Source organism: Scardinius erythrophthalmus (assembly GCF_964197995.2).
Source record: "Scardinius erythrophthalmus genome assembly, chromosome: 3".
Classification (NCBI taxonomy): Eukaryota; Metazoa; Chordata; class Actinopteri; order Cypriniformes; family Leuciscidae; genus Scardinius; species Scardinius erythrophthalmus.
In genome coordinates, this window is record NC_138223.1 from 32,217,184 (window position 1) to 32,242,630 (window position 25,447).

The 25,447-nt window shown below is 38.4% G+C and overlaps 1 protein-coding gene across 3 annotated transcripts in view; it reads left to right on the forward strand.

The window, feature by feature from the left end:
- tenm3 (teneurin transmembrane protein 3) overlaps positions 1 to 25,447 on the forward strand; it is a 271,342-nt gene that overhangs the window by 203,143 nt on the left and 42,752 nt on the right. For all 3 annotated transcript variants that reach the window (XM_081360456.1, XM_081360457.1, XM_081360458.1), the window contains 5 exons: positions 1,455 to 1,655; positions 5,074 to 5,259; positions 15,133 to 15,279; positions 17,033 to 17,249; positions 22,607 to 22,726. In XM_081360456.1, the coding sequence (XP_081216582.1) occupies positions 1,455 to 1,655; positions 5,074 to 5,259; positions 15,133 to 15,279; positions 17,033 to 17,249; positions 22,607 to 22,726 (871 nt within the window). The remainder of the gene's footprint in view (positions 1 to 1,454; positions 1,656 to 5,073; positions 5,260 to 15,132; positions 15,280 to 17,032; positions 17,250 to 22,606; positions 22,727 to 25,447) is intronic.

Below are 25,447 nucleotides of genomic sequence, written 5' to 3' on the forward strand. Positions count from 1 at the left end.
ATTGATTTTTCTTAATTAGCAGAATTAGCTTTGTGCGTTGTGTTTATGTTACCGTGACTCGGCACGCAGCATGTGGAGTACTGACTGTGTTTATTTTTTTTCTTTCTGTAAGCCAGAAAGATTTTATTCCTCCAGCTCGATTGTAATGATTTTGCATGAACAACAAAACCGACTAATGCAATTTATGGAGGGAACTTTATTTTCTGGTCATGAATTGGCCTGTTGTCAATCAATGGCATGATTAAGCCCCATCAACTACCACACAATCAGAGGAATTAAGGGTTACTGAACCTCAGCCCTCTCCCAAGGGCTATTAAACATAAACACACACACACACACATACATACAAACATACATAATCTGCACAGGAGCCCCTTATGGCTTTTGAAAAGCAATGCGTAACACTGTCACACTCTGTGCACTCAGCCCTGCTTGCGCCTCAGTCCCCTTAAAAATTGCTTTTCCATCTGTAGCAGTGGACTTCTCCCGAAGAGATCTCTAGCACATTCTTTGAGAGCACATTGAGTGGAACATAGATCATGCTTCGCAACATGTACTGTCTGAATCTGCTTATAATGTGTGTGCACTGGAACAGAGGGATTTGTGAAAGCCATTTAATGTGAAGCTTATGCTATGCACGTCTTGACAATTAGCAAATGATGGATTCCATTGAGATGAGTGGATTTTAAAAACGAACGTATTACTGTAAAAACAACACATATTTTTCCTATTAACTTTATATCGCACAATGTTTCCTCAGGTTAGCAACCCCATTTTATTTACTTTGCAAGCACACAATGCAGAGATGTCGAATAAACACAGTACATCTTCTCAGTCATTTAATTTAATTAAAAAAATGTCACATTTGTTAGAGCGTAACCATTTTTTTAATCATTTAGAATGGTTTAAATGATTTGCATTTTATGAGAGGTTGCATAAATGTTATACTTATTTTATGTTTTTGTCTAATCCATTATTATAGTAACTGTCTATTTATTATTAATAAATACAAAATTCTTTAAATTTACAAGTACTATCTATTCATTTTTTAGTAAAAAATAAAAATATGAACATTTATATAAACGTGTTAAAAAAGCTTTAGTATTAACATTTTAAGTAAAAATGAACTTAACCTCTGAGGTTTTTTTTTACCTCAATGTAGCAGCTTGTAGTACTTTAACATCAGCAACGTTTTTAATTTCTTTTCATTATCACAGTGTTGCCTCCATGCAAAATTACCTGAAAAAGGTCCCTCCACATATATATATTTTTTTTAATAAGTTTATTTTTTTAATTTAGTAATGAAGTCTTTATGCAAACATTTTTTATAAAACTTTTTTTTTTTTTTTAAGGTTTTATAATGCTTGCAATGGAGGGTCAAAAACAACATGCTCAACATGCATTGTCTTGCTACCCTGCTAACTGCTAACCCTCTTTTCCAAACACACATACAGTGGACTGCCTGGACCCCTCCTGTTCATCTCACGGAGTGTGTATTCACGGAGAGTGCCACTGCAATCCAGGCTGGGGCGGCAACAACTGCGAGATCCTGAAGACTATGTGCCCAGACCAGTGCTCGGGACACGGAACCTACCAGACGGAGAGCGGCACCTGCACCTGTGACGCCAACTGGACTGGACCCGACTGCTCCATCGGTACCCGTTATGCACTCATGCACCCACCTCCTTAATATGTCGGTCTTCCCACTTTATTATTTTATCTTGCTTTATTTGATACACTGAATGCCTGCTTATTGTTGTTAAAGGCATTAACAGGCTGTTATTTCAGATTTTCTGTCCTCCCCTCTGTTTAATCTGTCAGCAGACCTTCTCAAAGGCACGTTTGAGTCAACTTTAAATACACTATCATTATGAAATATCTTTCAGTCCATCAAAAGCTCAGCCGCAGCTGGTGTGGTATGTGTGTGCACGTCTTGTGTTTGTGCGAGTGACGATACTGATCTCTGTAATAAGAGCAGTATTGGACTCCTGCTGTTTTAGGACTCACCCATGGTCTGCCTTTTAGTTAGACAATGCTATTTTCCCAGCAGCAATCTGTGTCTAATGAAAATACTATTTCACCCTAGAGCCCCACACAGCAATCTCTCACTCACTTTTTCTCTCACTCCCTTTCTTTCTCACCCCATTTCGATCGAGGAAGAACCACCTGATGTCTTTGTAAACCACCACTTCCCTCCCTTCCATTAATTAGCTGTACATCTTCAATTAGTGCAGTGTTAATGAATGAGGCCTGCAACGCTCCCCCTCTGTCACGTTGACGGCTGCAGTGTTGTGGTAAATGCAGATAAACGCCTATTGCGTGGGGACATATTTTGTTTGAAAAGTGTTTATAAAATTAGTATTACCCCTTTTGTCTTAGATAATGATAGAGTGAGAAAAATTTCATTCGAGAGGAGGGCATGTGTCAACAGAAGTGTCACGAATGTACCCCCTTAAATTTTTTTTGGTTACACTTTATTTTAAGGTGACGTAGTTACAATATACTTACTCAAGTATGTACGGAGTAACATTAATTAACTACCTTTACTTACTATAGAGTTATGGTTAGGGTTTGGTTTAGGTTTAGTTACTTGTAATTATGCATCATTTACTGTTATTACTATAGTAAGTACACAAGTAGTAACGTGTAACTACGTAACCTAAAAATAAATGTTACCCCTTTTTTTGCCAAATGTTATTTTGTGCATCTTGGAAAGTTAAGTTGCGCAGTTATTGTAAGTAACTAAAATATGTGTTTTTCTAAAATAAGGAGAAATTACATATTCCCATTTCTTTGGTCAGCACTTCTTCACCAAACTAGAAACTTGTTTCATTAGCATTATTATTATTATTATTATTATTGTCACTTTAAAAATAATGAAACAAAATAGAACATGCGCTCACTGTATAAAAACACATTAATTTTATTTATTTTTATCAAAAAGAAACTGGGGGGGGGTAGTCATGGGTAACTACAATTTTTTTACAACATTTGTTAGTCTTGCTATTTCTACTTACATTAATACATCTTATAATTTTTTTTACCTTTAAAAGTATAATTTAACATTTGGTTAATGTATTATGAACAAACATTAACATTTTAAGTTATAATTGAAGTTATAAATAAGTAAGGTTAAAATAAAAGAAGATAATGTATCATGAACAAACATAAATTAACAACCAACTCTAGTATATTTATAAATTCACATTAGCCTAGCAATGCATACTGTGAAAATATTCATTGTTAGTTCATGATACCTAATGCTAATTAAATGAATTGAACTAATGTCAGTGAAGTAAAGGTCTTACCAAATCATGATATTAATTCTGATTTAATTCTGCTGTTTTGCTTTTTTAGTCTATTTATTTTTTTAAATTGAATGAAGCACAATGAGAATCAATTTACTAAACTAAGCCTCACAATTATATGAACTAAGTTATCGCCTAGTGAGCCAGGGTTTTTCCCTCAAAAAAATAGGTGCATGACTCCTCGTACAACATGGACACACTCAGGCAATCAGTCCACACACCCTGGCTACAACTCTTGCAAAGACAGTAATCCAGATTGATATAGTACAGTTGCAGCAGGCTTACGGCTCGAGCCGTCAGTTTTCCAGAAGTACTTCCCAGCAGCTGCTCTCCATCTGTCTGTGTGAACTTATTCCTTGTGCACAGCCACTCTCTCTTTCAATCACACTCCCGCTCTTAGGAAACTGAGGTGAACTTCAGCGGAGTCTCGTCTGATGAAGGATGAAACACACAGGCGCCCACACATACACGCTGAAGGGCTGCGTCACTCCTGCCCACCTGCAGGAGGCATAATAACAGCACGCAGCAGGGAAGCCAACCACTAACTGGCACTCGCCTGACCCAAGGGCTGATGGGAAATTCTCTCCACATTTCTTCACTTCTGTTTCCTTGTCTCAATACACTTTCACCAGCTCTGGCTGAGTGTCATGTCATGGTTTCACGCCTTGTCAGGAAGCGCCAGAGAAAGAGTCAGAAAGGAGGTTGAAGAAAGGAGTTTAACAATACCCCATCCCATGATTTGTCTTTATCAGGAGATGTCTTTCTAGTGCTTTGTTTCTTCCGTGACGGGGTGTGTCAGGCTGCAAGGCTCTGGTGGAATGGTGTGTGTGGGCTGTTAAACTACAGCTTGCTTTGCGCCAGTCTGTCTTCATCTGCTATTCTGCCAAACCCACACACATCTACATGCGCACGTACACAAACTCATAAACTGAATCCAAATCAATCGCTATCAGACACTTTTCACAGGATATCATTCAAAATGCACCCAATTTTCCCTCATCAGCTTTTGTGGCCAGTTGCATTTAAGCCCAGGTATGATAAACATGAAACTAGTTTCTATTGACAACAATTTCTGTATGGAAGCTTTTGTCAATTCAGAATCATTTACTGTAAACATGCCAAAAAAAATGTTGAAAAGCTACAAACCTGCAAAGAGAAATGTTAATAAACTGCTTCCATGATAGCTTCGATCCCAAAAGCCATTCAAACGCACTCCTGATGTTTGGCAGAGCATGGAGTGTGTATAAATTGATTTATTTTGGCTTGATGTGTTTGCTTCAATCTATGTGGGAGGCCTGTCTTCTGGGTCCGGGTGGAAAGTTCAGCGTGTCAATTCACATCCATGTCTGTAGGCTCTGATGTCTCCTTCCCTTCCCCCAAACACACACCTTTAACCAGCACCCCACCGCCAAAGCCTCCATGAGGAGTGCACACACTCCACTAGGTCAGAGAAGGTTGAGAAATGTCATTGTTACGTGTGCCGATTGAGGTGGGGCGGGCAGTCCCCCCGCCACACAGCCCGCCAAACACAGCAGGGGTCTGCAGTTATCTATTTCCTGTCATAAGTTTTTCACACTTGAAGTCAATAACTTAGACTTGACCGTTCTCAGGAATGTAACCTCTGCTCTTGCTGTTTTGAGTAGAGGAGACTTGAACTTGAAGTGTGCTTCCACCTTGTAAAACACATGACCGTTATCATCCTTGGCTAGGCTACAGCCCAGAACAAAAAGTGATTTTAATTTTTTCGCCTTGTTTGTGTTTGCAGAGGTGTGTGCAGTGGACTGTGGCTCTCACGGTGTGTGTTTAGGAGGAAGCTGTCGCTGTGAAGAGGGTTGGGCTGGTTCGGTATGCGATCTGAAAGCGTGTCACCCACGCTGCACTGAGCATGGAACCTGCAAGGACGGCAAATGTGAATGCCACCAGGGCTGGACCGGAGAACACTGCACCGTCGGTAAGACAAACAATCATCAGTACTGTATGTCAGTATTTACACTACATGGCCAGAAGAATGTGAATACCCGCCTTTTAACATGTTTAGCTTCTTAATTCAAGTGAATTTCAGTGGCCATTTCTGTTCCAGAATGACTGTGATCCTATGTATAAAGCTAATTCAATAAAATAATGATGTCTGATATGGAAGAACTTGACTTGCCTGAATAAAGCACAGACCATGAATTTGGGAGGCCCCATTACCCCAAATCAGCATCTGATTTCTCTTTTGTCTGAATGGGAGTAAATACCACAGCCTTATTTTATCATCTAGTAGAGAAATGTGAGGACACACTTTTTTTATGCCAAGCACATATGGGTGGTGTTTGGGTGTCCACATTTTTTTGGTCAAATAGTGTATTTGCACAATGTGTACAAAGTTTTTTTTTCTCTCAGTCTCAATTTTTCCAGCTGGTGTTGATGCTATTGTATCAAAGCTATTTGCTATTTATTAGGAAGTTTAATTCACATCTTTGAGCTTGTTTTGATTGCATATTCCCTTTGTTTTTCTTCTTCACCTCCACCTGCTTTGGTTCTTCCACCTCAACAGGAAGAGGACTATGAGTGTTTGTTCTGTTTTGTACCTTTCGCCTGACCTTTGCTTGCTATCAAAGGGTTGACATTTTCATTGCAGTTGATGCAGGCTTCCACATGGGAACATCTGTTCTGAAAATCAGGGAGCTAAACGACAGCAATTTCTCCTTACACAAGCACTAAACTCTGTTCATTATTTAAATGTCAAAGAAAAACAGTCATGGCAAGTTGGATAGCATGTGTCCTGCTGGTTTAGTCTGGTTAATGCTGGTTAGTTGTGTTTTGGTGCTTGTACCAAATTGTCCTTTTTCTTTTTTCTTTTCACTTATCTATGAAAATATGGCCAAACAATCTATATATATATTTCTATTACATTTTAAATAAAGTCCCTCTCTTTCTTCTCAAACTCAAAGTCTTCAAGTTGCTTAACCGTCAGTCACTAAATCTGTTGATTTGTTGTTAGCGTGTTGGCTACATCCTCCACCAGCTCAACTCTCAGCAGGGTACGTCAGCTGCTCCATTACTCAACACGAGCGATCGAGGTATGCGGCCTTGTTAGCAAGCAGGCCTGTTTCATTGGGCAGCTTTATGAGAATCTGGCCAACATTTTGCTATTCGTCTTCCAAATTAGCACGGTTAGCACGTAATTCTGTCCTGCTCTTCTGTTCGAGCCAGCCACCCACACACCACACTCTCACCCCGGCTCCAAACTTTACTGAGCAAAAATGCTTGCTGAGTTTGATCACTTAATGACCTTGTTGCTCTAAGTTTACACATTATAAATGGCCGTAAGACTGTAGGAGACCAAATTTTAAAATACATGTCTGTGGCTTTAATGGATTGGCCAATTTTATAGTTTCATTTAAGCTGAAGTGTGAAATTCCTGTGCTGCTAGCATCACCAAATGAAATTGCAAACATAATGACTGTTATCAAACATGTTTGCTGAATACTTACCCTGCTTGTCGTTTGTCTGCCGAAGAAATTGTACACGCCATTGGTTGAGCCAATGCTGCTGTGTTAGGCTTGTCTGGGTGCTCTTAAAAAAAGAGCAATGTGTTGACACTTTTCAGAGAAATTCACCTACGAGTGGCTTACTTGCTTGTCCCTGTATATTAACACTTCAAGTTTAAAGTGTTTACAGTATAATGCTTTTATGTGCAAAAAAATTTACAGGTTGTGTTTACTTTGTGTGTGGCCTTCCAGAGTTTGGAGGATTGAATACATCTCTTTAGGCCAAGGTTGATACTTCGTCCCTCTTTGCTGAGTGCATGCATTGCAGAAGGTGTGTGTGTGTGTGTGTGTGTGTGTGTGTGTGTGTGTGTGTGTGTGTGTGTGTGTGTGTGTGTGTGTGTGTGTGTGTGTGTGTGTGTGTGTGTGTGTGTGTGTGTGTGTGTGTGTGTGTGTGTGTGTGTGTGTGTGTGTGTGTGTTTGAAAGAGAGCACAAGAGGGAGCTAAAAGAATTATGGTACCTCATACATCATATGTGTCAGACTGAGATAAGGGGCCTCTTGGATCCATGCAGAGGTGTGTGTTTGTGTATGTGTGAATTGTGTGTTTGTGTGTGTGACCTTCCCTGTCCCTCTACACCCACTTACTCTCATTAGACCTCTTCACAGTGAGTCCACACACACATGCCTGCATTACAGCATACTTGCGTCATGATTCTTTCACACAAAGACACTCAGACTGACCGGCAGCATCCAGACATTTTCAGTATGTATTTTATTGTTATGACATGAAGTCTTTCTCAAAAAGCCTAAAAAATACAGACTTTTTTTCTTTGCTCTATGGGTTTTTTTCTTAATCTGATTGGGGCCACTTTTATATATTGTCCTAGATCCTGGACAGTTTGAACTGATTCAATGAAATTGATCAAATTCTCTCAATATTCTGTTTATTTAATATCTGTTTGATTTAGCTTAGTGTGACTCAGATCTGTTTATTCATTTGGAAATTATTGGGGAGCTTCATGAGAGGAGGAGAAGGAGAGTAAGAGCATGAAATATTTCTCACGACACCCAAAACACACTCTCTGCCAACTGCACATTCTCTTGTCGAAGGCTGCGATGCTCTTTTTAGATAACAGGTTATTTCAGGAGTTGTTGAGCGTTAATAGGATTTCTCGAAGAATACTCAATTTAGTGGGTTGAGGTACATTTAGTAATTTTTTTAATCCACTTGTAATTATATCACAAAAATGGCATCTATAGGAGTGGAAGTCCACGTATCATATAAAAGAGCCAGTCATATTTTTTTTATATATAAACCACCTGTTTGTTTACTCTGAAATATGCATGTGCATTAGCAATATATATATATATATATATATATATATATATATATATATATATATATATATATATTTATTTATACTACAGGGCCGTTGAATGCTTGAATCTGATTGGTTGACGAACGTTCTAAGGTGTGCATTATTTTCAGGGAAACGCACAGTTAAAGTAGTTCCAGGCAGGTCTTGACCGCATTACAGTTCCATATCATTTCGCGTAGTTAAGGGTAATAACGGAAAATAGGATACAATTCATAACAAGAAAAAAACATTTAGCCGCATGAGCTTGATCTGGAATTTTCAATGTCTAGCTTCACAATCAATGGAAACATGCAGTTTAATTTGAATAAATAAAGTATATTCCTATCTATAATCAATAGAAAATTAAACTGAATATAGGCTAAATAAATGGATAATCCTGCAGCACGGATTATTATTGCAGATAATATAACAAATGATAGGCCTACTTGTTAAAAGGGCTTTGTGTTTCATTTATTTGGCTAGTCTGTCATCTGTCAATAATAGGAAAAAAAAATAATGAATTCGAATTAATTAAAAGGAATTGAATTAATAAATAAATAATAATATTGACGCACATGCTTTTCTGTCTCATTATTGCAACATCTCTCTCTCTCTAATAACTGCATTAATAACTGGGGACACACTTTAAGGCCGGTTATGAATGTAATTTGATACGTATGACTGATCATGCCCAAACGTGTGTTCAGCGCGTTCAGTCTGTGTTCAAAGTCGGTTTTTAAAATCTGCTGCAGTCGATGAAAACAGTCAGAGAATGTGTCAGCTAGTCGTGTGTCCCAGCATTAGTCTGCTATCAGTGGCTCAAACCTCCGTTACTAACTCTAAAATGACGTTTTGGAATTAGCAACGAAGGCATTGGATTAGATGCGTAAGAAATTAGTCCTACATACAAGAGCGTTTTAATGACAAAAACTTTACAAACGTCTTGAAATACATAATCTGAACAATGTTTCGAGGTTGGGTAACTCCGCTTTGCGTCGTGACCGCATTACCACCTCGGGTGTGCATTATTTTTCTAATAAATTAACGGCCTGTCGTCAATTATTCCTTACATATATATATATATTTTTTTTTTTTTTTTTTTTTTTTTTTTTTCACAAAAAAAAACTTCTTGACTAACAGTTTTGGAAATTTCTGTTTTCCCTTATTAGTAGTTGTGTCACTGGAAATAGTAACTGAGTAAACTTAATTAAAAGGACTTTGGTGTAACTTAATGAGCTACACTCACTAAATAAAAGCCTGTTTCTAAGATGCATCATCTCTACATCCTCTGAGCTCAAGCATTCACTTTAGCAACAAGTTTGGGAATATGATGAATCACAATGCATGTTGTATAATGTGAATAAATGGTGCATATTCTGGAACACGAATATACTCGTGAACCCATTTTCTTAGGATCGTTTATTAGTAATAGCTCTTTAAAGACTCTTTATGACTAAAGAAAAGAGATTTTTTTTCTGTGAAGTGTGGCTTGTCAGAAGCTTCCACTGCCAGACATTTAAGATTTTTTATTAAGACTTGTATGCTTCATTAGGCTTTGGGCCCTTCCAGATCATTCATCAGAAGCACAACTCTTACTGTGAGAAAGCCATGGATTACAGCAAGCTGTGCACACACATCAGTCAACCCTGCTGGAGCATACAGAAATGTACCCACACACACACATTCATTCAAAATAATCTTGTCAAACTTCCGTACTGTAAAAGTGCACACATTGAACTATGGTGTGAAGAATCCTAAAGCATTATTGGAGCAGATCGGTTTACTCAGCAGCCATATAGGTACAGCCCCCAGGCAGCTATTTTGTAGTCATGAAAGTTGAATGAGGAAAGACCGAAATATCCAAACTGCTTGGCAAGGGTAGGTTTCAATAACAGGCCAAATCACAAATAAAATTTGACAACCATGGTATCACAAATGTTACTTTTATAGTTAAATTCTGGCTACAAAAATATGTTTTTCAGGTTTGTCCAGCTGAAGGACGTGCATGTGGTAGAGCAAAAAGGTATTGGCTGTTATATATTAAAGGCAGGACTTTTTTCCCCTAACATCTACCATATTGAGCTTTGTGATATATCGCATTTATTTCAGCACCAGTGTCACATGTTTAATATTTTTGTGGAAACCGTGATATACTACCATTCCAAAATCTGAGGAATGTATGATTTAAAAAAAGAATAATCTTTTAATTGGCAAGGATGCATTAAATTGATTGAACAAAAGATTTTTATCTTTCTAAGATTTCTAAGCAGCATAAACTGTTTTCAACATTGATAATAGTAAGAACCATTATTAATAATTGAGCACCAAAAATAATTGATGATACCTGTACATTGATGCATAATGAAAATTACACTTTAAAATATATTAAAATTGAATTATTTTAAAATGTAATAATATTTCACAATATTACAGTTTTACTTTTTATTATTTATCAATTCAGTATAATTAATACAGCATATTTAATGTTTGATCGGTAGAGTACCTTGCATGCAGTCGAAAACAAATGAATGCTGTACTGAAGCGCCTGTCCTTCAAAACCTCCCATTTATTATCACGCATGCACACGTGCATACAGACAAAAAAAAAATCAATAGCAAAACCTACAGCACGCTAATACACAACTACATCATCTTGATCTCAAATGCCCTCAATTCTCCCCTCACATCAAACCATGTCAGATAGATGGATGATTAAAGCAAAAACTGCACGCACTGTACATCTACAAATCATTTTCCACGCTTTATCATTTCAATCAGTAATTAAGGAAATGCCCTGTTACAGCATATTAATCCAAGCATGCTCTGAAAAGGGAACGGGAATCAGACTTGCCGTCTGTGTAATGCTGCGGATGGAGGTGGTGGTGGTGGCATGTGCTATCCTGTCATTACGGTGGCGGGGCATCTGTCGGGCAGGTAGAGGGCTGACACATTGCTAACATTTGATTGGTTCTGTGGGATGGCTTGAGGTGCCCATGAGCGTGATTAAAACACGTTTGGCCTCTATGTCACACTAGCTATACCCACAGCTGTGGGGGCATGTATACCACCATGTGGCTGTGCATAGCAATTAGGATAATGGAAATTAATATAGGCTTTTTCTTTTTGGAAGAACAGTGACTGAGCCGAGCTGGACGCAATGTGTAATTGTTTCCAGATTAATGTCACTTTAATCAGAGCTCTTTGAATGTGCACGTAAATAATGAAGCATTGATGTCCATAAAGGGATGATTGCCTTTTTTCCCCTTCCCCTCCGTCTCTCTCTCTCTCTCTCTCTCTCTCTCTCTCTCTCTCTCTCTCTCTCTCTCTCTCTCTCTCTCTCTCTCTCTCTCTCTCTCTCTCTCTCTCTCTCTCTCTCTCTCCCCTTAGGACCATCAATGTAAATGAACAAAAGTTTGTTGTAATTAGCCAGTAATTGGCTGCCCTCACTGGCAAGTTTCCAGCTCAGAGTATGCGTTAGCTTGTGTTTTCATAACCCGTTGTGTATTCTGGGATAGATACGCAGCCCGGTCTTCTACAACTGTGTAAGTTCTGGATCTCCCAGACATAACAGTGAGTGTGTGGAAACGAGACACCCGAGGAATTTAATCAGTACGCTCTTGCTCTCGCTCTCTCTCTCTCTCTCTCTCTCTCTCTCTCTCTCACACACAAACACACACACACACACACACAACCTCTCAATCTGTCTCAACCACACACAGTCATCTTCCATTCACACAAGAGTATCTTCCTTAAGAACATAATCCAGCTAATGAAGCCTCTGCATAGTAGCGTTGTTATGCTTGTATTAAAAGGTGACCTTTTATTTAAGATGATTTGTTGTGACTTAGCATATGTAATGTTATGACACGCCGCACAGGGTTTCTCCCAAAGCCTTGTCAGAAATCATTTCATTTAGCCACAGGAAGGAGATGATTGCTCTCGTACACATGCGGATGATTCAGAGCTTATCCATACAGTATTCCCACCAACACACACTTTTTTTTTTTTTTTTTCACTCAGGGCCATATAATATTTCACTCACACACTGAGAGGCTCAAGGATAATAGACCTGATGTGATGACAATGTGAAACGTGAAATAGCAAACATACAGCAGGATTCTTGAACCACATGTCAATCATCGGGATGCAATTTCCAATTAGCATGTGAGGTCCCGTTCGGTGCAGTACTGTAAATCCCATGATGCCTATGTTATTTACTTTATGCATTATGAGTGATAGTGTCACACATTTGAAAACCGATTTATGGGAACGCTTAGTGAATACTGAACAGGAAGAGTGAGTCATTTTCTATGGGGGTGTTGTTTTTCATTTGTTCCACAAATGGTGACGCAGAGGATTGTGCAGGGTACCTCTACCTTTAGGCTTTGAGAACCACGTTTTGTAAAGGAGTTGTAAAGTACACTGAAAAATATTTGGTGTATGATTTACTTTGAAACAATTTTCACTCAGAAATTGCTTGTAAAATTCACAAAGAAATGGGAAGTGAATTAAATGTGATATTTTGAAGTTGAAGGTTTTTTTTATCTATGTTTTACTTACAACTTTGAAAAATCTTTGTTTATATATGTTGATGTGAGAAAGGAGAAATAAATTTTTGAATGTCTGTCAGTAGAAGATGCACTTTGGAACCAGATGCTGAAATTACGACATCTTCCAGCAGTACTAAAAAAGCTCTTAGTTTCTGTATGTGGTCTTCAGGTTGACTGTCTTTTCACACCTTTTTAACATCCTCTTCTCTTCCTTTTTCTTCTTCTTGCTCCCTGTAAAGCTCACCCGGAGACGTATGTCCAAGGTACTGTATCTTTCCTCCTTTTTCTCTCTCTCATTCTCTCTCCCTTGAGCTCTTGTGTCCCGGATTGAGGTCTTTATGACATTTTTATGGCGCATTAATAACCTCTTCTCTCTCTCTCTCTCCTCTGCGTGTCTGCTATTATTGTGATTCTTCATTGGCTTCTTTTTTTGGACTGTCAGAAATCCAATCCAATGTCCTCAGTGCTCTCCTTGGCTAATGTTCCAACTTCTGCAGAACCATCCCCCTCGCCACAGCTAAATCACCACTGCTCCACATCTGCAGTTTAGCACCTCCTCCGTGTCCCAGAGTCGCACTCACGTTCGTTTTGAAAACAATAGTGCGCCATGAAACCTGCACGCAAATGACTATCAGCCATGTTTATTTTAAAATGAACTACGAGCTGGCGGTGTAAACGGAGATCAAGTGAAGAGATACTTGCAGATTCTTGTTTACTGTTACTGAGGTGTTTTTGGAAATGATTTCACAGGGCTAAATCAGTGCTAAGCCAAGTGTGATTCTAGACTCGCATACTGGCATATGGTGCATCAGACCGCCAAGATCTTTTTTTTTTACCATTTAAGATGTTTCTTAAACTCTTACGGGCTTACTTTGATACTTTTACTCCAAACCTCAGTATATTAGCTCAGAACATGTTTTTCGCTTGTTTTTGTTATGTTTTACCACATTCCATGTTGCTTTTTTTTTTCATTTTCTCACTCATACAATGCTAAACCGACATGGCACGTAGTGTATCTCAGTATGGTATTTATTAATGCGTTGAGTAACACAATATACACGCCGTGGCAATCCTCCAGACGGAGTCGGCCAAAGTCGAAACAGCTCCCACTCCTCTTTCAACATCTCGTCTTCCTCCTTCTCAAAGCCCTTCTTTCCTTTCCTCCTTCTCTTTATGGTCATTTGCTTCCTTTCTCTCTCTTTTCTTTCCATTTTGTGTTTTTGTGTTCTGAATCGTCCTTCACTTGGACTCAAGTGCTCAGATTTTTTTTGTTAATTTTCTTTCCCGAACTTTCCTCCCTCCCGGCCCCATAATAGGAGAGAGGATAGGATTTAAAGGTAATGCATACCAAAGCCCCAAGGAGACTGTCACAAGCAATCACTCCGCTGTCTCTCTGTGTCTTTCTTTCTTTTCTTGTTTCTTGCTTTCTTTCTTTCTCCCTCCTTCACTTTTTTGTCTTGAAGCACGATGTCAGCGTGTCTATGTTCTAGTCTCCTCGCTCTATTTATTGTTGTCCTTTATATCTGCCAAATTCATCATTGTTTGTCTTGAACAAGCCACAAACACACACACACGCAATTACTGACACGTGCACACACACACACACACACACACACACACCTGTGGTCCTTGAGTTTTGTTTGGGAATCCTGTGGGTCCTGTCTCCATGCATCCCGCAGCCTGACCCCTGGTGTTTGTTAGCCTAGCTTCTCCCACAGTCCTCCCCTTCCCTCCCCCTGGCCTCTCTCGCTTTCCTCTGATTCCGTCCGGCGGAATGTGACCTGGGCAGAAAGTATAGCGCTGGAGGCACACACTCTCTCGCCAGCTCAGATGTCCACCCTATACTTTATGCCACTGGGATTCTCTGTGTGCCGTAGCTTCACATGGATGCCATTGCTGATTTATGATTCCCTCACCCTTTTATATCCCTTCCTTTGATCTCTTCTTCTAAATTAAATTTTCTCTCTTTTAATTGATTTTCTTTAAATCTTTTTTTTTCATTTGGATTCCTCAATCGGTTCTTTTTCCTTTTGAATCTCACCTTGATTTTCTCACAAACGTATGCCATCCCTTTTAAAATGAATCGTTGTGTCGAGAGAGAACATCCGTTACATCCATGTGAATCTACAGCCTCTGTGCATCTCTCTAGGCCTGTTTGAAGTCCAGCGTCAGTCTGTGTTCACCTTTAAACTTTTAATTTCATTCTCGACGATGTCAGTGTATCTCTGTTTGGATTACCATTTGTGTTTCACAAGCCGAAGACACACTGTGTCCTACTGTGGCCACGTATATATGGCGATTTTTAGCAGCAACAGAAGAACAACTTTCAGAGAGAATACTGGCATATAAATTTTAAAACACACACATAGAGACTCAGTCCAACACACATTTGAACATGCACACGCCCGTACTAGTGTATGACGGCTCTGTCTGTCTCTGCAGAGGGATGTCCCGGTCTGTGCAACAGTAATGGCCGCTGCACCCTGGATCAGAACGGCTGGCATTGTGTCTGCCAACCAGGCTGGAGAGGGGCTGGATGTGACGTTGCCATGGAGACGCTCTGCGCAGACGGCAAGGACAATGAAGGAGGTGAGGTCACCGGTGACTGGACGCATAAATGTTATAAAATTTAAATGGGATGCATATGGGAATGTGAATGTAAATATCACATACATATTTGTCAATGATAATCAGGTCAAGTATGTCACCCTGGTGGAAACGGTAAAATGTGCATGTTTAATTGTTTATGAGACAACTGACATATTGTGACATTGTCATTTCTTCACCTTCAGTAAAAGTCGTGATAAATTAAGTTTAGTAAGTAAAGTTTTTAAGCAGGTCTTAAACACACCAAAACTTGTTATGGCTGAGCTTTCTAAGCAAACGGATAGAAACATAAAAGTAAGCATATATTGATTTAGAAGAGTCACGCTATTTCTCACTGGTCTGTCCCATCAGAATATAGCACACAAGATAAGACCCTAAGACCAAAGACAAGTAAATCTCAAAACTGGAGGTTAGCTTAGAGTCTGAAGGTTCTACTTCTAGTCTTGACGAGACCGACTATGACAGAGCATCTCTTTTTACTTGCATTCAATAAAAATGACAGGCCTGCTCAAGGGGCAAGTAGTCGTGAATCCTTCTCCACTGATCTTGCATTCAGGGCATGTGTGTCTGGTTGCAGAACGTTTTGGTACATGTGAGGTTCTGTTGCACGCTTGAGGTCCAAGAATGCGGTCTAGGTCTAGAAATCTTCTCCACTGAGCTGAATGCATGAACCTTTAAACACAGCTCAATTCCAAAGCATTAGAGAAGATTGTTTTTCTAGTTGGAGATAATGCGGTCTGTAACATCTTAAATCTGAAGGATTTACAGTCCTCTGGTAGCCTGAAAAGAAGCTTTGAAGTTTTTCCAAAGCGGAAAGAAAAATATACAGTAAGGTTATGATATATCCTCAGTCGTACAGTAATCGTGCCACGTTTTGCAGATATTCTTTGAATTTGGCTTCCTTTCAATAGCTATTACAAAGAGGTACTGTAAAAAGATCAGAACATAAAGTTCTTTACAAAAACAAACATAAAAAATAAATACGTTTCTCCTTAAATACGCATACATGTCCAAAGATCCCATTACGTGACCTCTGTTTTGTGTGACCTATACGCAAGCTATGTTAAAAGATTCTGCTCCCTCTGGAGGAACCTTTGCATGTGCGTGTTGACTTTGGCCGTAGCGGACCGGATTTAAAGCAGCGTGAGAGTTACGAGAGGTCCAGATCTCACATGAAGTTGCGTGGTGCTTTTGGCAGGGGGTGCCGGGACCCTCGTAAGGCAAAACAAACAGTCAGACACTCTGCCTCGGATCTCACCAGAGCGGTGTCAGCTCAGGGTGCTGTAAAAAAAGAATTGGTCTCATACTGATTAGTGCGTGTTTGCACATGTGTTATTTTACAACCCCCCTGTGACCGTGTGCCAGATGTGCACAGGGCTTTTTATAAACTAGCTGAGACGGATGGCAGAGGTTTATGGCACTTACCTGCGGGAGATCAGATCGCATTTCCACACAAAGCATTAGGTGTATACTGATAGAGGCAAGAGAGAGTCTTGACAATGTGAAAGAAGAAAGAGAGGATATTGCTGTCATGTTTCTGACCCTAAAGGTGAAAGAACTAATGGGTGGATGATGTATGAAGCATAGATGCAAAATCGTTTCAATTCTCTCACACTATAAAAGCGTGACAGGATCTGTAAGACAGGACACAGGATATACTATAAGACTCTTGAACACATAGAACCTCATATTTTTTATGTGCATTGTTAAGTGAGGTGTGTGTCTGTGTGTGCAGATGGCCTGGTGGACTGTATGGATCCAGACTGTTGCCTGCAAAGCTCGTGTCAGACTCAACTCTTCTGCCGTGGCTCTCCTGACCCCATCGACATCATCAGCCAGAACCAACCCACGAGCCCACAGCAAGCCGCCCAGTCGTTCTATCAGCGAATCAGTTTCCTCATTGGCCCAGAGAGCACGCATGTCATTAATGGAGACAACCCGTTTAACAGAAGGTATGGCTGTATCAGGGCTCATCAATAAGGATGCCGTAAAGGCCCAAGCCTTATCGGGCAAGTGATGAACTACATCTTACATTAATCTTTTTAAACATGTTTTATAAATGGGAGTGCAGGTTCTCTTGTTTGTTTGAACGGTTTCTTTTTTTCTCCTCCTTTTATTTTGCTAGACACCTTAATTACCTTTATTTCAACAGACACATCATTTCTCTGAAATTATGTATATAGTTATTTTATTTTATTTATTCTTCTTTATGTTCTTTATATGTACATCTGTTTGTCTTGTGTATATCTGTTTTATTTTAGTTATCAGTTATGTCCTCCACGCTGAATTAAGTCTAACAAATAAATTGGTAGTGTTAATGCTGGTAACTTTGTTTGTAAGAAAAGCACAATAAAGTATTGGTAAAAAAAAAAAAAAAAAAAAACGAATAAAAAATTATAGACAAATCAGTAGCCTAATGGTTCACTCAATGAGCCATTACCATAACATAAGCCATTATCATTACCTTAAGCCATATTGTTTCCAGCAAATATGGGATGTTATTGCTGTCATGGAGTTGATTTAACCCTGATAGATATATAGCAAGGAACTGAACTTTAATGAAAAATATTTGTTAAAAGTGATATAGTTAATTAAAAAACACACACACTATTTATCATACTTGTGGTGAGGCCAGTGCAGCACAAGTAAAGATCTAAATTACTGAACCAACTGATCTATAGCTGAAAAGGATTCTTAATGTCTAACAATTAAAATATACTGAAGAGCAGCACTTGTTCGTGGTGGCTTATGATGTAAATTTTATGAATCCAGTTTCTACTTTGCGAGCGACCATGTGCGTGAACCACCATTAATAAAAAAGAAAAAAACATTACTCCCTACAATTGCTTCCAACAGCCCTCTTAAAGACTTCATACAGTTGCCATGGAAACAGATGTGCTGACAAAACCTCAAAGAACCGTGTGACCCGAGTTACAGAGAGAAAGATTTTCGAAGTTGCATTAAAGTGTAATTTACAAATTATGTGCCTCAATTTGCATTGTGTATGTGAGAGCACCATAACGGTTATTGGAAAGAGATGTTAGATCTGATAATAGCCTGCTTGAATAAGCACTGCTATTAATTAAGTTGTCACATCCAGAGAGTGGGTTTGTCCAAAGCATCTTCTCTATGTTTGCTTGAATGGATATAATCATTTATTAGTTGTCATGGTCAACTGCCTTCATGGCTCTGTTTTACCTTGTTCATCCCTTTTGCTCTGTCAATTAAGCGCCTGTTCCTTTTTGTGCAAGATTCAGTGAGTAAGCTAATATCGGTGGAGACCCGGAATAAAAACACAAAGCAGACTGACTGATCTTCTGCGACACCACAAATGCTCGCAGTCACGTTTCAATTTGACTGATACGTGATAATAATGCAATCACGATCAGTTTGTTTATCTTGTTCCCTGCCTCCTATGCGCAACTCAATGCACATGTTCTGTTAAGATGGAAATCACATTAAAGTTAGCTTGATTACTCTCAAAAATTGCTTGGCAACTGCGATTCGGTCATGACAGATAACACGATTAGCTACAACAAAGAGTTGAATAGGCCCAATGCCGGTGCCCCATATGTGAGGACATTAAACCTTTAAGTACCTCTGTGGCAAGATAAAGACTGATCTGATAAGGGGAGGTGTAGACTAATGTGATTTAAAAATAAATGCACAAACCCACGCGGGGCACATCTGCACTGAATATCGGTCATTTTGGCTGGAGAGTTTGTTTGGCAGTCATTGAATGTAACACAAACCATGTGTACCAGACTCCCTCATCCTCCTAGCTCATGATAAAATAGAATAATCGCTCACTAAATAATATAGATGTTTAAGTAAACATTAAAGGCTCTGGTTTTTGTATTCATTGTGAAGTTTAGTTCGATTTGTGCGTTTTTTTTATCGTAGGCTGCTTTTTGTTTAAAAAGGACAAATGGTGACAAATGGTGATAAAAGGACACAGCACAGATATATATTTTGGCTGACTGAGGAAAGGCCGTTATTGTGAATAATGATATATATAGTACCTGTCAAAAGTTTGGAAACATTTCCATTTTTTATGTTTTTGAAAGAAGTCTCTATGCTCACCAAGGGGGCTGCGTTTATTTAATCAAAAATACAGTAATTTCAGTAATATTGTGATTCAGTTATATTACAATTTAAAACAATTGTTTTCTATTTTAATACATTTTTTAAAAGTTATTTATTCCTGTGATGGTAAAAGCTGAATTTTCAGCATCATTACTCCAGTCTTCAGTGTCACATGATGCTTCAGAATTGTATAATATGCAGATTTTCTGCTCAACTCTTATGATTATCAATGGTGAAAACAGATTTGCTGCTTAACAAAAGAGAGATATTAATACGTTTATTCATCAAGTTTGCATTAAATTGATCAAGTGACAGTGAAGACATTTATAATGTTACAAAAGATTTTTATTTAATAAATGCTTCTCGTTTAACTTCTTATTTATCAAAAACCCTGAAAAAAAAGTATCACCATTTCCACAGAAAAATGTTAAGCAGCACAACTGCATTGATACTTAGAATATGAAATGTTTCTTGAGCACCAAATCAGTATATTAGAATGATTTCTGAAGGATCATGTGACACTGGATATACTGAAAATACAGCTTTTTCATCACAGGAATAAAATAAATTTTAAATAATTTTTTTTTGGGCAGATACTGTATATCTCCTCATTCTGCCTTCTGGGTCAACAAGGTTTCAAAGAAAATCCTGCTAAGAAAAAGTTGTTGTTTGTGTGTTTCCTCAGGGTAATTACCTATTGATTCACAGCATAAACAGTGTAAAACAACATGTCACTGGAGCAAAAGTGCCAGCTCCTCAATATTACAGAATTAAGTATCTGTCACACACCCTATATATCCCAGCAGCCTCTCTCCAGATGTTTCTCCTATTTCATCTTCAGCCGTCCGTTCACTTGAACGCCTGGCTCAGCAAACCCCCTGCCTGTATACATGAAAATGTCTTGTTTTCATTTTGCTGCATGCTTCCCAGCACTAAGGGGCCTTTTAAGCAGATTAAGCTTCTGTGTGGTGCATGTTGGCAAAATAGAAGGTGTTTTAAGCAGTGAGGTTTGGATGGAAAACTACTGGAGCATTGAGAGGGTCAGCGTCCAGAAGAGCGCATTTGTATGACCCCTTTAAGAATGAAGTAAATAACCTTGAGCACCTTGGTAGATGTCCACCTGGATCCAGCCATAATCCTTGTGATGGCATCATCGTGAAGGTGATTCTTAGAGAGAGAGAAGGGCAAAAAGGGAAAGAGGCTGTATATGGTCTTTGAATGGTTTTGATTATTTCAAAACTAGCATATGTATATATATATATATATATATATATATATATATATATATATATATATATATATATATATATGAAGAGTTCAGATGCAAAAGCCATGATCATTTTTATCAAGTTTCTATTTTTAAATTCAGTAATTTCACTTAAATGGCAATGAAAATGACCTATTAATTGTCATTTAAGTGAAATTACTGAACTTAAAAATACGAGCTTGATAAAAATGATCATTCTAGAAGAAAATTTCAGATGGCACTTAGAAGCTTTTGCATCTGAACTCTTCATATATATATATGTATATATATAAAGTATATTTTTAATTAGTGAGTTTACATTTTTGTATTTCATTTAAATCCCTTTTAGACTATTCATATTTTGTAGTTATGTATTTTTTTCTGTATTTTGATTGTGTTTGTGCATTTTATAGTACACATTTGTAGGTTTAGGTTTAAAATTCTTGCACACTTGCATTTTTATTTTTTACTGAAAGGGATAGCTCACCCCATAATGAAAATCTTGTCATCATGGTGGCCTCAGAGCATGTTGTATGCAGAGCTACAGTAATAGTTGTGTGTTGTGGTGTTCAGGGCAAGAGAGAGAGAAATACAGCACTGAGAGGGTGAATTACAGCATGCTTTTAGGACACTCAGGCTGTGGCAGCTAACACTGGACACTATTGTTTTATTATCTCACACAAAGCAAATGGGATTACTGAGTTAAGGTCACATCATGGGAAATGGCAGCTTATTTGTGGAATGTTTACCTGTGCCTGTGACCCTGGGGTCATTTCCACACTTCCCTTATCCCAGCTTCAAGTGGGGGACGACGCCACACTTTGATTCACTGCTGCTCTGCTGATTAGGCCCCCAGAAAAACAGTAATGACCTGGAAAATCATTCAATAAGTAGAGCGAGGTGTCCTCGGCTCGGCACTGCGGTGAAGTGACTCTCTGCCTTCCTGCCATTGATTAACAGCTAAAGCAGATCTCTCCCACTCATCCTGCCCAAAACAACCCAGCCTCTGATTAACTTCATGGTTGCTTTGTTATTTTGTTAGGAATGTCAATTGATTAAAAAATAATAATAATAATTATCAAATTAGATATGCCAATAATAAATTAATTGCAATTGTTTAAATATGTCAGTATCTACTGAGAAAGATAATAAGGTGATTCAGATCATTTGATTAAATTAAAATAATATATTTTTAATTATTTATCTCTGTACAAGTGCGCTCTGTCATTCAGTCATGCCTCAGTTCAACAGTTTAAGTAAAAATATAAAAAAATGTATCGTGTGACCCCATTGCTCAGTTTAATTCTGTTGCACCTGTTGCTTTAAACTGACAGCTCTATTTTTGTGTGTGTGATTTGAAAGTCAAGTGTTTATCAAAAAACTAATTGATAATGCAGTTATTATTAAATAAAGTAATTTAATATGAATTTAATATTACTTAATTTAAAGTAATATTAAAAACTTATTATTACTTATAATAATAAGTATTTAAGGTATTTATTCCCCGGGTTGGAAAGTTACAGTTCTTTAAACAAAAGCCTTGGACACATCGATCATTATAAAGCTCTTTGAAGGAAAAGCTGCCTTGGGAATTAAGCACATAAGAATCCCACTGCAGCCTTTAGGGGACTGAATTATGGCGGTCTACAGAGACAGGGGCGCAAGAGTCACATAAATAAGCATAGAGTGAGTGTGTGTGAGAGAGATTTTGTGTGCTTTCTAGTTATTTACAGTGGATTAGACATTTTAACATCGCAGTGAAAGCTTAGTGAATCCATGGTCAGTCATGCTGTAAATCATATTAATAGGGTGTGTGTGTGTGTGTGTGTGTGTGTGTGTGTGTGTGTGTGTGTGTGTGTGTGTGTGTGTGTGTGTGTGTGTGTGTGTGTGTGTGTGTGTGTGTGTGTGTGTGTGTGTGTGTGTGTGTGTGTGTGTGTGTGTGTGTTTTTTCTTACCAACTGTGTGTTTGTTTTGCAGCCTGGTGTCCATTATCAGAGGGCAGGTGCTCACTGCAGATGGCACACCCCTGATCGGAGTCAACGTGTCCTTTGTGCACTACCCAGACCACGGATTCACCATCACACGGCAGGATGGCATGTAGGTTGATTGAAAACACAAGCAGACACATATCCTATATACATTTCCATACTGTTTCTGTCCTTGAATAACTGAATGTCATTATACAGCACAGGGTATAGATGTCACCAAAACCATCTGTTTAGTTATGTTTAGTACTTATGCATAATATATACATAAATGTGTGAAAACCTTTTCAATGAATACATTTGTTTTTTGTTGATTGAGTACACAATTGAAAACCCTTATGGCTCCACAACTGTGTGTGTGTGTGTGTGTGTGTGTGTGTGTGTGTGTGTGTGTGTGTGTGTGTGTGTGTGTGTGTGTGTGTGTGTGTGTGTGTGTGTGTGTGTGTGTGTGTGTGTGTGTGTGTGTGTGTGTGTGCGCGCGCGCTGTCTTATCTACCAAGATCATCTCGTGAAAATGTCAGGCATTGCTTCAGGAAGCAGTGCTTTAGCAAACAGCCTGTTTAAAATGCATTGGATTTACAAGGGTGGAATCAATCAGCCAATGGGCTGCACTCTCCCGTACTGTTAAACCAATCCCGGTATTATTAAGGAGCTGCAGCGCTGCAATCTTGAAGGCCTCAGGACTGTAACCAGCAAGCTCTTTATGCAGACATCTTTGTTCAAGGAGAAGGAACTGTTAGGACCCACTATCATGTTCTGTCATTTGTCAGTGCTGAATGGCTAAAAGGCAGCAATCATGCAGAGAAGAAATTAAATTTGAATTGAATTCAGTGCAATTAAAGATAGAATCACAGAAAAGGGCATTTAGGTGCAATTGATGGACTCTGTGGGGTCAAGTTTTTAAAGAAATAGTTGAATGGAAAATGAAAATTCTGTCTTTATTAATTCACCTGCATGTCGTTCCTATAATGACGGTATGACTTACTTTCTTCTGTGGCGCACAAAAGGTGTCATTGACATCAGACCTGATGCAACACATCTAAGGGTGCCATATTTGATTTGAGGTTCACAGTCGATGATTTTCAGTGCAAAGTTGAATTTCAATCTGTTTATTTTAAGCTTCAGAAGATTTGAAATTACACAAAACTGCATATTTTATTATTATTATTATTTATTTATTTTTGTACTTCATTGTTACTTTGGTTTTGAACTAGTGTTATATTCTATTACAGTATTTATTAATATTTTGAATTAGCTTTTATTTATTTTGATTTTTTTTTTTTTTTTTTTTTTTTTTTGTTATGCGCTTTTGTCATTTTTTTTTTTTTTTTTTCATTTTTTCTTTTTTTGTCACTTTAGATTAGGGTCCAATTCCCACTATTATCTACGACTTTTGCCTCAATAAACTTATAATTACTGCTTATTAATAGTTAGTAAGGTAGTTGTTAAATTTAGATTGTGGGTAGGATTAAGGAATGTAGAATAAGATCATGGAAAATAAGGCTTATAAATGTGATTTATAAGTACTAATAAACAGCTAATATCCTAGTAATATGCATGCTAATAAGCAACTAGTTTTGGAGAATTGGAGAAGTTAGTTTTGGAGAATTGGACCCCAAAACTTAAGTGTAACCACTTAAACTTATTTTATTTAGTTGCTAAGGCAACATTTCTAATTTTGTAAAAATTTGTTTAATCTATTGTTCATATTTTATTTAATCTTTATTTCAATTAACAAAAACAATTTTAATAGTTTTAGTTAACAATAACAATACTGTTTGGAACCTGACAGCACTCATCGTCATTCACTTTCATTATATGGAAAAGTGTAGCCAGGATATTCTTCAAGAATTCTCCGTTATGTTCTATAGAACAACAAACATCCAAACATCATACTTGATAATGACATAATTACAGAATTTTGTGGTGATTTTGGCTCCTATATTTGTTTTATATTAAGTGAGAAATAGAGGGCATTAGCACACATAACAGCAATGAAGAGAGGGGTTTCACTGCATCACAGAGATAGACAAAGAGAGGTGTTAGAAAGAGACTTCCAGAGAGATGTTTAATAGAAAATGTGATGAGAGAAGAGGTTGGACTGGAGAGAAAACCCAGACTGAACGAGAGAGAGTACAGGGGGTAGGCTATAGATAGAGGGAGTGTGTCCGAGATTAGCCCACTCAGCCAGCTGTTGCAGCTCTTGAACACCACAGCGGGGCAGGCCGTAAAAAAAATGGCAGTGGATAATCATGCCCACACCTCTTCCACATCCACTTACTTCAACAGGGAATCAGCCACGATTTTGATCAAAAGTACCAGCCACGCAGCTGTTAGGGACCAATCACCAGCAGCCTCTCCTTCAGAGCTGCTCAGATGCTCTGCTAGTGTGTGTGTGTGTGCGCGCATGTGAGCAAATCTTTACGCTTCTATGTGCATATTTTCTGCCCTATCTTGCTTTTCCCCCCTGCAGCCGTTGCTGAATATTGGAATATAGGACAGTTCGCTCAGTTCCTGACTCATTTCCCTTCTAATAAGGCTCTCATGGCAACAGAGAGAGAGATAGAGCCGAGGGAGAGTTTTGGCTTTTACACAAATGCATGATAAAAAGGCTCAGCCACATTATCATGCATTTTTTACCGTGGCAAGGCCCTGTGTCAGGAAGGAAAGGGCCTTCTTAGAGACTCTTGGCTCAGAGGAGACACGCACTGGGATCAAGAAGGTTAAAGGAAGAGACAATTAAACCAGGTCTAGCCGTCAGTTCTCATGTCTAATTCATCTCAGTTACTCACTCCATCACCTCCACAGTACATTACCTGCATATTACGCATAC